Source organism: Heterocephalus glaber, unplaced genomic scaffold (assembly GCF_053883595.1).
Source record: "Heterocephalus glaber isolate CG9 unplaced genomic scaffold, H.glaber_assembly_v1.0 deba00001572, whole genome shotgun sequence".
Taxonomy (NCBI): Eukaryota; Metazoa; Chordata; class Mammalia; order Rodentia; family Bathyergidae; genus Heterocephalus; species Heterocephalus glaber.
The window spans coordinates 13,602,316-13,616,502 of record NW_028258357.1 but is presented as its reverse complement, the minus strand read 5'-3'; the positions used below and the strand labels follow the sequence as shown (position 1 = coordinate 13,616,502).

The 14,187-nt window shown below is 50.3% G+C and overlaps 1 protein-coding gene across 4 annotated transcripts in view; it reads left to right on the top strand.

Moving 5' to 3' along the window:
* Positions 1–14,187, top strand: part of Fgd6 (FYVE, RhoGEF and PH domain containing 6) — a 97,184-nt gene that overhangs the window by 81,101 nt on the left and 1,896 nt on the right. For 2 of the 4 annotated variants that reach the window (XM_004844932.4, XM_004844931.4), the window contains exons 10-20: positions 868–926; positions 995–1,066; positions 1,981–2,049; positions 2,728–2,811; positions 3,807–3,886; positions 7,305–7,407; positions 8,273–8,419; positions 8,769–8,871; positions 9,937–10,058; positions 12,263–12,391; positions 13,107–13,255. In XM_004844932.4, coding sequence (XP_004844989.1) covers positions 868–926; positions 995–1,066; positions 1,981–2,049; positions 2,728–2,811; positions 3,807–3,886; positions 7,305–7,407; positions 8,273–8,419; positions 8,769–8,871; positions 9,937–10,058; positions 12,263–12,391; positions 13,107–13,255 — 1,117 coding nt within the window. Of the gene's footprint in view, positions 1–867; positions 927–994; positions 1,067–1,980; positions 2,050–2,727; positions 2,812–3,806; positions 3,887–7,304; positions 7,408–8,272; positions 8,420–8,768; positions 8,872–9,936; positions 10,059–12,262; positions 12,392–13,106; positions 13,256–14,187 lie in introns of those variants that run through there. The other 2 variants (XR_002395009.2, XR_015443542.1) reach the window with 2 other exon arrangements.

Below are 14,187 nucleotides of genomic sequence, written 5' to 3'. Positions count from 1 at the left end.
GAGGTGTCCCCGTGTGTGCTCATGTCCCCCGGAGTCCCCACTGCTGGGGCTGAGGGCAGCTCATGTACGGAAGGACACGGCCAGCCCCATCCCTCTGTCCACTTCCGGAGCTGTGAGCGTGAAGCGTCCATCGTGGAAGCAGCTGTCCCGGCAGCTGCAAGCTCAGCGTGCGAGATGACACTGTGTCCCTCAGGCCTGGCGTGCTGCCATGCGACATTGCTGTCCTTTCTAGTCCATACCTGCAAGCATCAGACCAACAGAGCGACCCTGAGCCCTAACTATCTTATATTTTTTAGTTTTATTTTATTTTAATTTGACTTATTTTTGGTTTTTTGAGATAGGCTCTCCTGCAGTCCAGGCTAGCCTTGAACTTGTTACATAGCCCAGGCTGGCCCCAAACTGGAGAGCCTCCTGCCTCAGCCTCCTGAGTGCATGGATCGCCCGTGTGTGCCGCCATGCCCGGCACGTTTGGCATAGCTCTTGTTTCCTGTATGAAGATCCTCCTCTCTCCTGACTCTTCTCCTGGAAGATAGTTTGTGCCAGGATGGCTGAGCTTTGGGTAAACGCTCACTCTGACTTAAGGAAGGCAGTCAGGTCCTGGCCCAGGGAAAGCCCAACATTCCTGTTTGTGCTAGACGTGGCCAGCAGTGACTCTTGGGGCTCGTGTGTGTTCGTAGGTGTTGTTTTCAGTCTGTTTTTCCCTCGTCATGTCTCACCCAGCTAGCGTCCGTGTCTCTGCCCATCTGCCGTCAACCAGGCTCCCTGGCACAGATGCCGGGAAAGAGCTGTCTTGTGGGAAACTGCTTAAGGTCAGGCTGCGCCGTGCAGCGGTAGTGACCAGGCCCCTTCTATCCCTGCGCCCCTTAGATGCCCTCGCCGTGGTTATAGAGGTGGCCAACCACGCCAACGACAGCATGAAGCAAGGCGTGAGTATCTCGCTCAGTGGCTGGTGCCCCATGGAGCCGGCTGGGCCTGAGCCACTGTCTCTCCGCAGGACAACTTCCAGAAGCTCATGCGGATCCAGTGCAGCCTCAGCGGGCACCAGGAGATCCTGCAGCCCGGACGGGTGGGTGTTTTCAGCTACGCTTGCAAGTGGTGTGCAGTGCATTTGGCCACCATCTGTACCTAGTGTTTATTATTTGAGTTATGAAAATAGGTTACTTGTGGCCGGGCGTGGTGTTGCACGCCTATAACCCTAGCACTTAAGGCTGAGGCAGAAGGATCAATTTCTGTGAGTTCAAGGCCAGCCTGGACTGCATAGTGAGATCCTGTCTCAAAACAAAAGAAAGCTGGAAAACACCCATGATGGGAGTAAGCGTGATGGGAAGTACAGTTTAGTGGGGACAAAGGCAAGGGACCCTGCAAATTCCAGTAAAATGATTTAATAGCGAGTGTCATTTCATTGTGTAATACCAGCTGACTTCATAGAGCTTTGAATGCAGTTTCATTTAGAATGGTGGCTGTAGGAGAGGGTCACGGAGGAGGATAAAGGGTATTTGATGCTCTTCACGGAGCACAGAAGTGGCCTCGGGAAGTTGTCAGGATCAAGGACACTCAGCTCACAGAGGACCCTGTAGCCAATGTTGGCTTTACAATCTTTCCTTCTGTCCAACTTCCAAGTGACTGTTAAGGTTTAAAAAGAAACCAGGGGTGCCAGGCATGGCAGCAAATCCTGTAATCCCAGAACTGGGGAGGCTGAGGCAGGAGGATCACTGCAAGTTCAAAGCCAGTGTGCACTACAGAATGAGACCCTGTCTCAAAAAGACAAAAAAAGAAACCCTGGGGACCTGGGAGTGGAGCTCAGCATGTGTGAGGCCCTGGGCTCTATACCCAGTACCATGCCCAGGAAAAAGGAAAAGCAAAGAAAATAAACTATGAGTGTCCAAAGTACAAGGAAGCGAAGTCTTGCGCGCCGGAGCAGCTGGGGCAGCAGGGAGGGCTGCTGTGTGCTGTGGGGACTGACTGTTCTCTGTGACCCAGGTTTTCCTCAAGGAGGGGGTCCTGAGGAAGCTGTCCCGGAAGGTCATGCAGCCGCGCATGTTTTTCCTGGTGAGGTCGCGCCCCTCTCGCGCATCTGGGTTGCTGCTTGGTGGGGCAGCTCTGCGGGCTGGAGGAGCAGGGCAGCCATGGGGGTTTCGGAAGCCTCTCATGGGCTGCTGCGCTGTGCCATCAGAAAAGTGATCGCTTTGGGGACTGAGCTGGCTTCCTGTCTGGCTGGGAAGAGTTGTTTGCATCAAGTACTTATTTAGACTGTGATGCCTTCGCGTGATTCAGAATTTAAAAAACGTTGAATCTGTCACAAAACTCGGAAGAGAAGCACATTGTCTACAAACTACCTTTTACTTTATATTTTTGGTACCAGGGATTGAACTCGGGACCTTGTGGGTGTGAGGCAGGCGGTGGAACCACTGAGCTAAATCCCTGGCCCAACTACCTTTTAGATAATAGAACATTTCAGGTGCTTTTTGGGGAGAGGAGCAGAATAGAAGTATTTTCTTCAGAGAACTGTTAACAAAGAGGCGATATTTTCCCTTTGTCCTCAGATTTTGTCAGTATCTTTGGTGATGGCGCACACCTGTAATCCTAGCACTGGGAGGCTGAGGCAGGAGGATCGCTGACAATTTCAGGCTGGCCTAGGCTGGGTAGTGAGACCAGGTCTCAAAAAACAAAAGCCTTTGGGCACTGACGGAGCGTCTGTAATTTGTCATGCAATGCTCCCCCTTTCAGTTTAACGACGTCCTGCTGTACACCACGCCGCTGCAGTCTGGGATGTATAAGCTGAACAACATGCTTTCCCTGGCTGGGATGAAGGTCAGTGCCTTGTTAGCTCTTCCTCCTGCCCAAATCCATGAATATACTGACTGAAGAGGAGCCGTGACGATCGTGTTTCTCGCACCCCTTTCTCCATGTGCTACTGTTCGTGCCCATGTTTGTTAATTCATATCATTTCTTCATTCAGGCATTCATTTATTCAAAGCATATTTATGGAGAATGACTGTAAACAGAACCTTGTCATAAGTTTGGTGAAAATAGGAGGGTTCGATCCCTGGTACAAAAGAAAAGAAAAGAAAATAGGAGGGTGGCTGGAAACATGATTCCTTTAGACTAGTTGGGAGAATAATACACTAGATAAATACCAACAAAGATCTTTCAAGTCCTTCTACAACCTAACTGCAAGTTTTTAAATGTTTTCAATGAAATAAAATCGTGTAGAACAGAAAAAAATCAAATAGCATATTGTATGTATGTAAGAATAAGTAGGTGGAATAGACAGAAACAAATACCACTGTAAAAAAGCTGGGCATGGTGGTGCATCCCTGTAATCCCAGCACTCAGGAGGCTGAGGCAGGAGGATCTCAGCAAGTTCCAAGTCCAGCCTGGGCTACATAGTGAGGTCGAGGCCAGCCCGGGCTACCTAATGAGACCCTGTCTCAAAAAAATTAAAAAAAAAAAAATCACTGTGAAGGCTTAGTTTAGCTCTTGGGACTTTAGGAAGTAAAGGACGCACAGCTCTTGGAGCTAGTGGCGTGCAGCTGTTGATTGACAGCTGGGGAAGTGGATGAGGTCTATGGGAGGAAGAGAGGAGGAGCCTGAACTGCAGGTCACAGGTGGCCGGAGGTGGCACAGTGACCTCAGCCCCGCAGTGGGAAGCTGGGCCTGCGCGGGTCGGTTTGAGTTCACCCGAGCTGAGAGGGTGGTGGAGGAGACCTGAAGTGGTAGCACCTTGGGGAGGCGGGTGGCTACAGGCTCAGAGCCGGGGTTTGCAGTTAGCACTGCGTCCTCCCGCTCTGCTTCCTTCCTTCCAGGTCCGGAAACCCTGCCAGGAGGCCTATCAGAATGAATTAAAGATCGAGAGTGTGGAGCGCTCCTTCATCCTCTCAGCCAGGTACTCGGTCCTTTTTGCTTGCTTGCTTGCTTATTTGAGACAGTTTCACTGCAGTCCAGGCTGGCCCCGAGCTCATGCTGTTTTTCTCCTGCTTGGCCTCCGAGGGCTGGGATCACAGGCTTGAGCTACCACCCAGCCACCGGTGGATTTCGGTCTTTAGCATCGGAGCCGCAGGAAGCCGCTGACCGTCAGTCCCGCCGAGGCTGTGGTCAGAGGATCTCGCAGTCCTGTGCCTCATGCTTTGGGGCCAAGCTGAGCCAGAAGGATGCTGCATTCGGAGGCCCGCCCGGGCTACCTAGTGAAACTCTGCCTCAAAAGCAAAACAAAAAAGCAGAGGCAGTACTGAGCAGGGTGGGCACACCAGGAACTAGGCCACGTCCCTTGGTGAGTCCTCCCAGTAGACAGGCATGGTGTTTACTAGACACATTAGCGCTCTGGGGGGTGCCGCATCCCACAGAGGAGAGAGGCCTTGGTCCACGGCTTTTGCATCCCAGGAGGATGGGGCTGGCACAGAAGGAGCCCAAGGCGGTCCCACTCTGCTGCGGGCATGGTGTCTGGGCTCTGAGGACTGTGAACGCCGCCTTGGCAGACACCCACAAGGGCCCCAGCCCGGAGCAGAGCCCGGAACAGCGAGCGCCACACCATCTGCACAGCAGAGCCTTGCTCTACCTGCTGCCTGGGCTCCAGAGGTCCTGCAGTAATTCTCCAGTTAGCCGCTAGCCTGCCTCTGCTTTCTGTGACTTCTTCAGTAACCACAGGGGAGGCTGGGAGAACTGCTAATATTTCATGAAGGTTGGCCTGGAAGCCCCAGAGGGATACCAGATGGGCCTGGTGGCTCACGCCTCTAATCCCAGCACTCGGGAGGCTGAGGCAGGAGGAACGTAGCAAGTTCGAGCTCAGCCTGAACTACATAGGAAGACCCTGTCTCAGAAAAACAGAGATACAAAATAAAAATGCATGAACCGGATGGCCGTGGCCTGGTGGTCAGGCTCAGTCCTTAACTACCCTCGAGTGCCTACCAATGCTTGTCGTCAGGTGCGGATCTATAAGTGGTGACCGCAGGTGAGATGTGTGGTAGGGAAGAGCGGAAGGTCCAGTTCTTCTGGAAACACCTCCCAGGCAGAGGCCTGGCGACCTGTGACAAGCACTCAGTGCTGTTGGCTAAAGTGGCCTAGCTATTAGATGGGAGCTACTTGCCGGGGCTCATGTTGGTCATCTCAGCCCTCTGGGAGGCTGAGCAGGAGAATCGAAAGTTCAAGCCCAGCCTGGGCAACTTGGTGATTTAGCGAGACCCTGTCTCAAAATAAAAACTCAGAAAGGGTTGGGGATGTAGCTCTGTGTAAAGGCCTTTAGAATACTAGACGTAACTGAAGCAGGCTTGGTTTGATTTAGAAAGCAAGGGATTATTTCTTTTGTTGTTGTTCTACCTTTTTCTATCCATAGGAACAAATATTCTAAAGAGTATTTAGAATAGCCAAAGTCACTTAATAAAGAGTGCATTTCCCAGGATGACTGGGGTGTGCAGTCCAAGTGGTTTCTGGTATCTCCTTGAGCGGCTCACCAGTCCTGGTGGTGCTCACCTGGAATCCCAGTGCTTGGGAGGCCGAGGCAGGAGGGTTGCTAGTTGAAGGACAACGTGAACTACATTGCAAGACCTGGTCTGAAAACAAAACCAACAACAAGGGACTGTGGAATAAGTAGCTTAGTGGTGTGTCGTTTGCCTAGAATACATGAGGCTCTAGGTTGGACCCCAGCACTGCAAAGGAAGTGTGTGTGTGTGTGTGTGTGTGTGTGTGTGTGTGTGTGTGTGTTGTGTACCATTATGATGGGCTTTTTTTTTGGTGGTGGTGGTGCTAAGGATTCCACCCTTGACCTCATGCATACTAGGCAAGTACGCTACCACACATCCTCAGCCTATTATAGGATTTTTTATATTTGAAATTACTAATAAAAATTAAAATCTAAGCTGGGCATAGTGGTGCAGGCCTGTGATACCAGCACCCAGGAGGCTGAGGCAGGAGGATGGCCAGGAGTTCAAAGACAACCTGGGCTATATGCTGAGTTCAAGGCCAGCCTGGAATACATAATGAGATGCCATCTCATATAAATAATAAAATAGAGTGAACAGCACAGTGAATACATATTCAGTCACCCAGATGCAGAATTATCAAGCATTGCTACCAGTTTTTCTTTTCTCAATAATTTTCTAAAGTATTTTAAAACAAAGTGCATTTGTCAGGACATTTTCCTCCTATGTACTGCAGTGTGCCTTTCTAAAAAGTACGTTTCTCCCATCACAATCTCATCGTGATGGCTTTGATTTTATTATGATGCAGTTTAAGCCGATCGTTACAGTCTGTCCCCTCCGCGAACCCACACGTGTCTGTATAGGTTTATGGATTTACTTGTATTTCTGATTCCTGACATCTGCCTCTCAGTTTTGAATATGCAGAAAACAGTTTAAACAATGGCTCTCAAATGTCCTGACACCAGTGATGGTTAAAGCTACCACAGATTGGGAAGGAGAGGCCTGGTCACAAAACCCAGAACAAGCTGGGCACAGTGGTGCACACCTGTGATCCCAGCACTCTGGGAGGCTGAGGCAGGAGGACTGCAAGTTCAGACTCAGCCTGGTCCACTTAGCTGCTTTGCAAGATCCTGTCTCAAAGTAAAAACTAAAGAAAGGGCTGGGGATGTAGCTCAGTGAGAAGACCCTGTGTTCAGTCTCCAGTACCACTCACACAGGAAAAGGCAGAAGAAGTATACCGTTCTGGGGACAGACTTGCCCATTTTGGCTCATTCCTTTGAAAGTCCAGTTATAGGCAGCTCCTGCCTGCTGGGTAGGAACACACACTTCGTGGGCCAAATGGGCATGGGAGCCCTCACACTAGGGCCAGCCGATTTCTCTTTTAACCACGCCTTCAACATCTGTTTTATGATACTAAACATATATCCACCTCACTGACCTTTCCAGGGAATTCTAGTACTGTTTATTGAGCTAAAGATACTCAGAAATCCGTGCTGTGAACTGCTATTTGTAACTTGAATCAAGGGGAAACCCTTGATGATATAAATGATTATAATCATAAACCATAAACCAAATGAAAATACTTGTGCATGTAGACCTTTTTATTGGTCCGTGTCTGTGCCACATAATGATTACGTCCCTTGTGGGGAGTGGTGCATGGGGTGACATTTCTTAATTCCTTGAAATCCGCTCCCTTCCGCTCGCTCCCTACCTGGAAGATTGGGAAGCTGTCTTCGCCGCGCCTCAGCGAGAGGAGGGAGGTGTTGTAGGCTCAGACTCCGAGGGTTCGCCTCACCTGCCGGGGGTCTGTGATTCCTGGCTCTGGAGGGGGCCATGGAGAGCAGGCGGAGTCCACCCGGTCTGCCTCACGGGACCCCCTTGCCCCAACAGCTCTGCCAGCGAAAGGGACGAGTGGCTGGCGGCCATCTCCGGGGCCATAGACGAGCACACCAAGAAAAGAATCACCTTCTGTCCTGGTAGGAGTCTTGAGGAGGTATTGTTTTTCCTTCTGTTTTTTTCCAGTCTTCAAACAGCTTTTACTTTAAAGAGCCTTCTCACGTGGGGTTAGAAAAGCAGCGTGTGTTTCAGGGAAGGATGGAGGTGTGTCTGATCTCACAGCTTAAATGTTTATCCATCTGTTAAGGTCTAACTGCAAGTCTGTGGTTTTTGTTTTGCTTTGTTTTGTTTCGTTTTTAAGGTGAGGGGGATTTGAGACAGGGTCTCACTGTGTGGTTCAGGTCTGGCTATGTGTTCACTGTGTATCCCTGGCTGGCCTCAAACTTGTGGCGATCCTTCTGCCTCAGTCTCCCCGGTGCTGGGAATATACCGTGCCCAGCGTCTAACTGCAAATCTAGGAGAGCACACAGCATACTCACACTTTTTCCCAGCTGTAAAATTTTATTGTAGTTGGTGTGCTACACATGCCTGTCGTCTCAGCTCTCTGGGAAGCTGAGACAGGAGGATCTCAAGTTTGAGGCCAGCCTGAGAAATTTAGCATGACCCCCATCTCAAAATTTTCAAAATGGTAGTAAGAGGCTACAGATATACCTCAGTGTGAAGGTTCTGAGTTCAACCCCTAGGATCCAAAAAAAAGCAAAAGAAAAATTTCACTACCTGGGTATGGTGTAATGACTCACAGTGAGCCTCCTGCCTCAGCCTCCCAAGTGCTGGGGTCAGAGGTGTGCACTGCCATGTCCATTGAATCTTTTGGAGTCAGTCTTGCAGTAGAGGGTTTTTGGAGTGTAGCTGATCTTCAAATCCTGAGCATGTGAGAACTGTAATGGCCCATAATCCCCAGCGTCCCAGCTGTGAGCTGCCCTCCAATCGACAGAGGTCACAGAGTCGCTTTTCTCCCGCAGGCCAACGCAGAGAGGCAGGAGGAAGTGACTCCGCTGGGCTCCAAGGCACCCATCTGGGTCCCTGACACCCGGGCCACGATGTGCATGATCTGCACCAGCGAGTTCACTCTGACCTGGAGGCGACACCACTGCCGGGCCTGCGGGAAGGTGAGCTTGTGCCCCCGAGCCTTGGCCCCAGATGTCGCTGTAGTAAGCAAATAAGACCAGAAAACACGCTGGGCTCGGGGCACTTGCCTGTAGTCCCAACACTAAGACAGCTGAGAGGTCTTTGCATGCAGAGCACTGCTGAACACTGTGCGGGACAGTTCTCTGCCCAAGGTACTTTACGTGGGAATCACTCAGTAGCACCTGGGGCCCCTTCAGCTCTGAGCACGGTCCCGAGTGGCAGTTCACTCCGTGCCGGAAGCCCATGAGCTTGTGCTCCAGTGAGCGGGAAGCTTGTTGGGAACTCGGACGGAGCTACAAACTGTAATGAAATGACCGCACTGTGTTTCAGGTCGTTTGCCAAGCTTGCTCCTCAAATAAGTATGGCTTAGATTACCTGAAAAACCAGCCTGCAAGAGTATGTGAACATTGTTTCCAAGAACTGCAGAAATTAGGTAATATATAAAAACTTCATCAATAATCCCTTTCTTCCCCACATGCTTTCAAACAGCCTCCTTGCTGAGTGTGGCAGCACACACTTGAAATCCCAGCAATTGGGAGGCTAAGGCAGGAGGATCACTGCCAGTTCGAGGCCAGCCTGGGCCACATAGGAAGACCCTGTTTCAAAAATCCAAAGAGGGAGGGAGGGAGGGAGAGAACAGAAGGAAACTAAATATCTTTGGTCCATTAGCAACAGTTTTTAATACTTGCTCAAAATCAGTACTTAACTCAGATTTTGTGCTAATTCCAGGAGAAGCTAGACTGAAATTTGTTTTCACTCTGTGAAAAGGTGAGGAGTCTCAGAAAACCAACTGGAAATGTAATCACAGGATTAGATGCCTAAAACGGCCAACGGAACGTTAGCCTCCAGGTCATTTTCAAGGTTTTAGTTTGTGATGACGGTGTGCTTATTGCAGGCTACTGTGTACCTGCCTGCCAAGCTATTCTGTACGGAGCAGACTTGGTGGCATTTGGCCCAATTCCGGTCCCATGGCCTGAGTCATCGACGTTTCACTGCATACCCAAAAGATCTCATTTCTGGGACAGACACAGCCTAATGCTACTCACCCACCCGTCCTTTTCTGGCTTCTTACAGCAAAGTCAATGGGCAGGGACTACGCAGGTCTCTGTTTTGGGAAGGAATCTTTGGTTAAATCTCTGAAACCTTAAGTCATGCTTATAATCTTAGCACTCAGGAGGCTGAAGCAGGAGGATTGCAGCAAGTTTGAGGCCAGCCTGGGCTACATAGTAAGGTCGAGGCCAGCCTGAACTGCATAGTGAGACCCTGTCTGAAAGAAAAAGTTCAGAAAGCACAAACCCAAAGATGACAGTGGAAAGTCTTCCTCCCACTCAGCTCCTGGCCATCATTTGCTCTCTCAGAGCCAGACGTGTCATGTGCATGCGTGTGTCTTGAGTTTCCTTCCCTGAGTAATCTGTGTGGTGAGAGTTGATGAATTTGAGTCTTGCTGAAGGGCGGTCACTTCCGCCCGTGCCAACCGAGCATCCTCAATCTGTTCCAGATCGCCAGCAGAGCTCCAGCTCCCCTGGAGGCCACAGGACTCCGTCCAGCACCTTGTCCTCTGTGCTGCAGTCCATCCCCCCGGGGCGGAAGCAGAAGAAGATCCCTGCGGCTCTCAAAGAAGTAAGTGCTTCCCGAAGTGCTGCAGTATCCACAGAAGGAGGATGTTGTTTGCCAGCAGGGTTAGGAGCAAGAGGGCGGGGCCTTGGGCTCAGGGTCTCTCCAGAGCCTCACTCCCTGAGAAAATGGCTGGAGATTGGGCTAGAAATTTAGCTCAGTGGGGCCACACCTGCCTGGCAAGCGAAAGGTCCTGAGTTCGATCCTTGATTCCACACACACAAAAAATGGCTGAAGACAGGTTTGGACAACACTTTATAGCAATGATAGGAAGTAAAGATAAGTTGGGCACATGGGAATTTTTGTTTTTTTTGAGACAGGGTCTCACACTAGTTCAGGCTGGCCTGGAACTCAATGGCGATCCTCCTGCCTCAGCCTCCCACATGCTGGGATTACAGGTGTGCACCACCACGTCCAGCTGATACATGAATTTTTTTTTTTTTTGGTACTGGGGATGGAACTCAGGACCTTGTACTTTCGAGGCAGGTGGCGGCACCACGGAGCTAAATCCCCGGCCTGATACATGAATTTTTAAAAGTTACTTTGAGGAGACTTCTCACCTGAAGAAAGAAGTCTCTAGAATAATTTTGGGCATTTCATTAGCATTTACTGATCTGCACATTTGTTATTTGTAGACACCGATTGGTTATGGACAACAGATATGGACAGCAGGTTGTCTCTATTTTACTTTCTTTGTTTTATGGGTCTGGGGGTTAAACACAGGGCCTTCACACTTGGCCACATCCCTAGGCCTTTTAAAATTTTGAGACAGGGTTTCGCAAAGTCACTCAAGCTAGACTTGAACTTCCAGCCTCCTGCCTCAGCCTCCTAGCATTGTTGAGATTACAGGCGGGCATCACCATGCCCAGCTCTGTTTTTCTTTGCAATTTAAAATTTTCATGGTGCAGTGACCTGCAAGCTTAGGTCCAGTTGATAGCCCACCCCAGTGCCCAGTGTCTCAGCCTCAGGCCACAGCGCTGCTGGTCAGCCACACTCGGCAGTCTGCTCACTGTGGGGCCAGCCACTTCTGGGCTGGTGTTTCAGCCAGCAGAGCCCAATGTGTCTGTTGGGGTTATTTGTGCTTTCAAGATGGCTGGCCTTACCTCCCCGACAAAGTGATTCTCCCACCTCCGCCTCCTGAACCTTCCTCTGCTCTAAATAGGGCTTTTTATTCTTCTCTTAGTTTTTTGAGTCAGGATTTTACTGTTTAGTCCAGGCCAGTGTGGCGGGCCTCCTGCCTCAGCTTGAGATTCTCTAAAGGGTAACCACTCTAAAAGTTTGACCAAAATCTTATTTCTTATGTTCCCAGCTGAAATCACACAAAGTAGTCTATAGCCAGTTTCACAAAACAGTAAGAATAAGATTTACAAAGTTCTAATTGCAGAGTCATATGTGAAACCAGTTAAACCAATTTAGCAAGCACCCGTGGACTGGCTCTTTCTCCCTCAGTTCCCAGATGTGAGTTTGATTCGGAATGCTGAGGCTCTTGCATGCCAGAAGCGGAGCTGCGCCTCCAGTCCTGACTCCTCAAGGCGCTGAAGAGGGCAGACGGCTGGAGCCAGGAGCAAGCTAGCAAGATTTCCAACTCTTAAAAACATAAGGAAAGGCCAGGCATGGTGGCCCACACCTGTAATCCCAGCTCTCAAGGCTGAGGCAGGAGGATTGCTATGAGTTTGACATCAGCCTGGGCAAGTTAGTAACCTATTGAGACCCTATCTCAAACTAAAACAGAAAATGGGCTGGGGATGGAGCTCTGTGTGAAGGCCGGATTCAATCCCTATCCCCAGAAAAAATTTTTATTAATTAATTGCAGAATTACATTTTTAGAGAAGCACTGTGTGCTCTGGGTCATTTTTTCTCCTGCTAAAACAGTAGCCCAGTATGGTGTCACATGCTTCTAATCGCAGCACTTGGGAGGCTGAGGCAGGAGGGTTGCTGAGAGTTCGAATCCAGCCTGGGCATCATACTGAGACTTTGTCTCAAAAAACCAAAAACAAAGAGAGAGAGCGAGAGAGCGAGACACACACCCAGGTAAATCAGAAGGGTTCTTAGCTCACATTGACAGCAGGATTCAGTTTGTACAGTAGCAGACTTTGCACATACGCAGCTGTGTTCCGAAACATTCTCTGTTACTGTTACTGCTTCCGACTTCCAACATGCCGAGCAGCGCTGCTGTCAGCGCAGCCGCTAGCCCGTGCCTATGCTCGCAGGTGTCCGCCAGCACTGAGGACTCCTCCATGAGCGGCTACCTGTACCGCGCCAAGGGCGCCAAGAAGCCGTGGAAGCACCTGTGGTTTGTGATTAAGAACAAAGTGCTGTACACGTACGCGGCCAGCGAGGTGAGCTGGGGCCTGCGGGCAGCAGCGGCGGGAGGGAGGGTGAGAGGGCTCGCTCGTTCAGTCCCATGTCTGTCTTACGGCTCTGGGGCTTCGGTTTGCTTGATTTGTGGCCCTGGAGATCCAGCCCAGGCCCTCGTGCTGGCACCAGCACCGAGCTATGCCGCAGCCCCCTGCTGCTTTGCTTGCTTTGGGAGCAGGAGATGCTGTCAATGTTCTTTCTTACTGGAATGATGCTCTTGCTCGGGACCCTGGGAGCTCTTACTTAAGTGTGTTAGGAATTTTACTTTTTTTTGGAGACAGAGCCTCACTATGTATAGTTCAGGCTGGCCTTGAACTCACCATGTAACTCAGCCTGGTCTCAAAATAGCGGCGATCCTCCTGCCTCAGCCTCCTGAGTGTGGGAATATAGGTATGGTGGGCGCTAAAGCAGGAGATCATGGCTTCCTCTCCCTTGTTCTCTTGATCCCCTGTGTTCCATCGCTCTGAAAACCGCTAAGGTGTTCCATAGCACAGGTCACTTACCTTTCTATTGAAAAGTGCAGCGTCGCCTCCTTGCTCATAGCAGAATGAATATGAGGCTCGGCAGCTGTGCGTGCAGTGAGGTGACAACTGGCAGGTTGCCCAACGCGGGTTCGGGCACTGAGCATGGGTGAGCAAGTGAGCAGCGGCAGCCGTGTCCGAAGCGAACCCCTTTTGGCTTGTGTCTCGGCCTCAGGATGTGGCGGCCTTGGAGAGTCAGCCTCTGTTAGGGTTCACAGTCACGCAGCGGGCAGATGAAGGCGCGGAGCCCAGGGTGTTCCAGCTCCTGCACAAGAGCATGGTGTTCTACGTCTTTAAAGCAGAGGATGCCCAGTCAGCTCAGAAGTAAGTGGCGCACACGTATCCCTCCTGTACTCGGGGCTCCAAGTTGTTCTTTGATTTGTTTTTCTTTGGTACCCGGGATCGAACTTGGAACCTTGCGCTTTCAAGGCAGGTACCGGAACCACTGAGCTAAATCCCTTTTTGATTTGTATTTTGCAGTTCTAGGAACTGAGTTCACAGTCTTTGCCCTGACCTACATTTCCAGCCCGCCCGCCCTCATTCCCTTCCTTCCCCACCCCTTTCTTTTTTGTTTTTTTTTTTGTTTTTGGTACTGGGGATCAATCTTGGGTCCTTGCGCTTGTGCAGCAGGTGGTGAAACCTCTGAGCTAAATCCCCAGCTCTTTTTGGTTTTTTGACAGGGTTTTGCTCCGTAGCTCTGGCTGATTTTGCACTCACTCCGAATTTACAGCCATCCTCCTGCCTCAGCCTCCTGAGTGCTGGGGTTTCAGGCGTGCACCACCATGCCTGGCCCCTAATACCCTATTATAAGAAATTATATTCAAGTAAGAAAGGAAAGAAATTACTGTAGTTAGGTTCCACAACAGTGACAGAGTTAGGGAGGAAAGAGGCTACACCTGACATCTTCCAACACTTGTAGCTGTGAGTGTTAGGTAAAAACTTAAGATGAAAGGATCTTAGAAAGACTTCGATGGCATTTTGGAAAGCACATGTATTGGATGCAAAATATTAACCTGCAGGGAGTGGACTGAATGCCAGATGGAGTCCCTGCTTTGAGGTGTGTTAGAATAGGTCCAGACCAACGGTCCAAGAGGAGACTCCGGCTGGTGCAGCTCACGGAGGAGGAAAAGGCACACAGCGAGTGTTCCTGAAAGCACTGTCAGAGACCCAGAAAGGCGAGGAGAGGAGTTGTCCTAAAGGTCTTTACTAATTCATTTATCTATTTATTTGGCGCAGTATCTGAGCATGAACCCAAG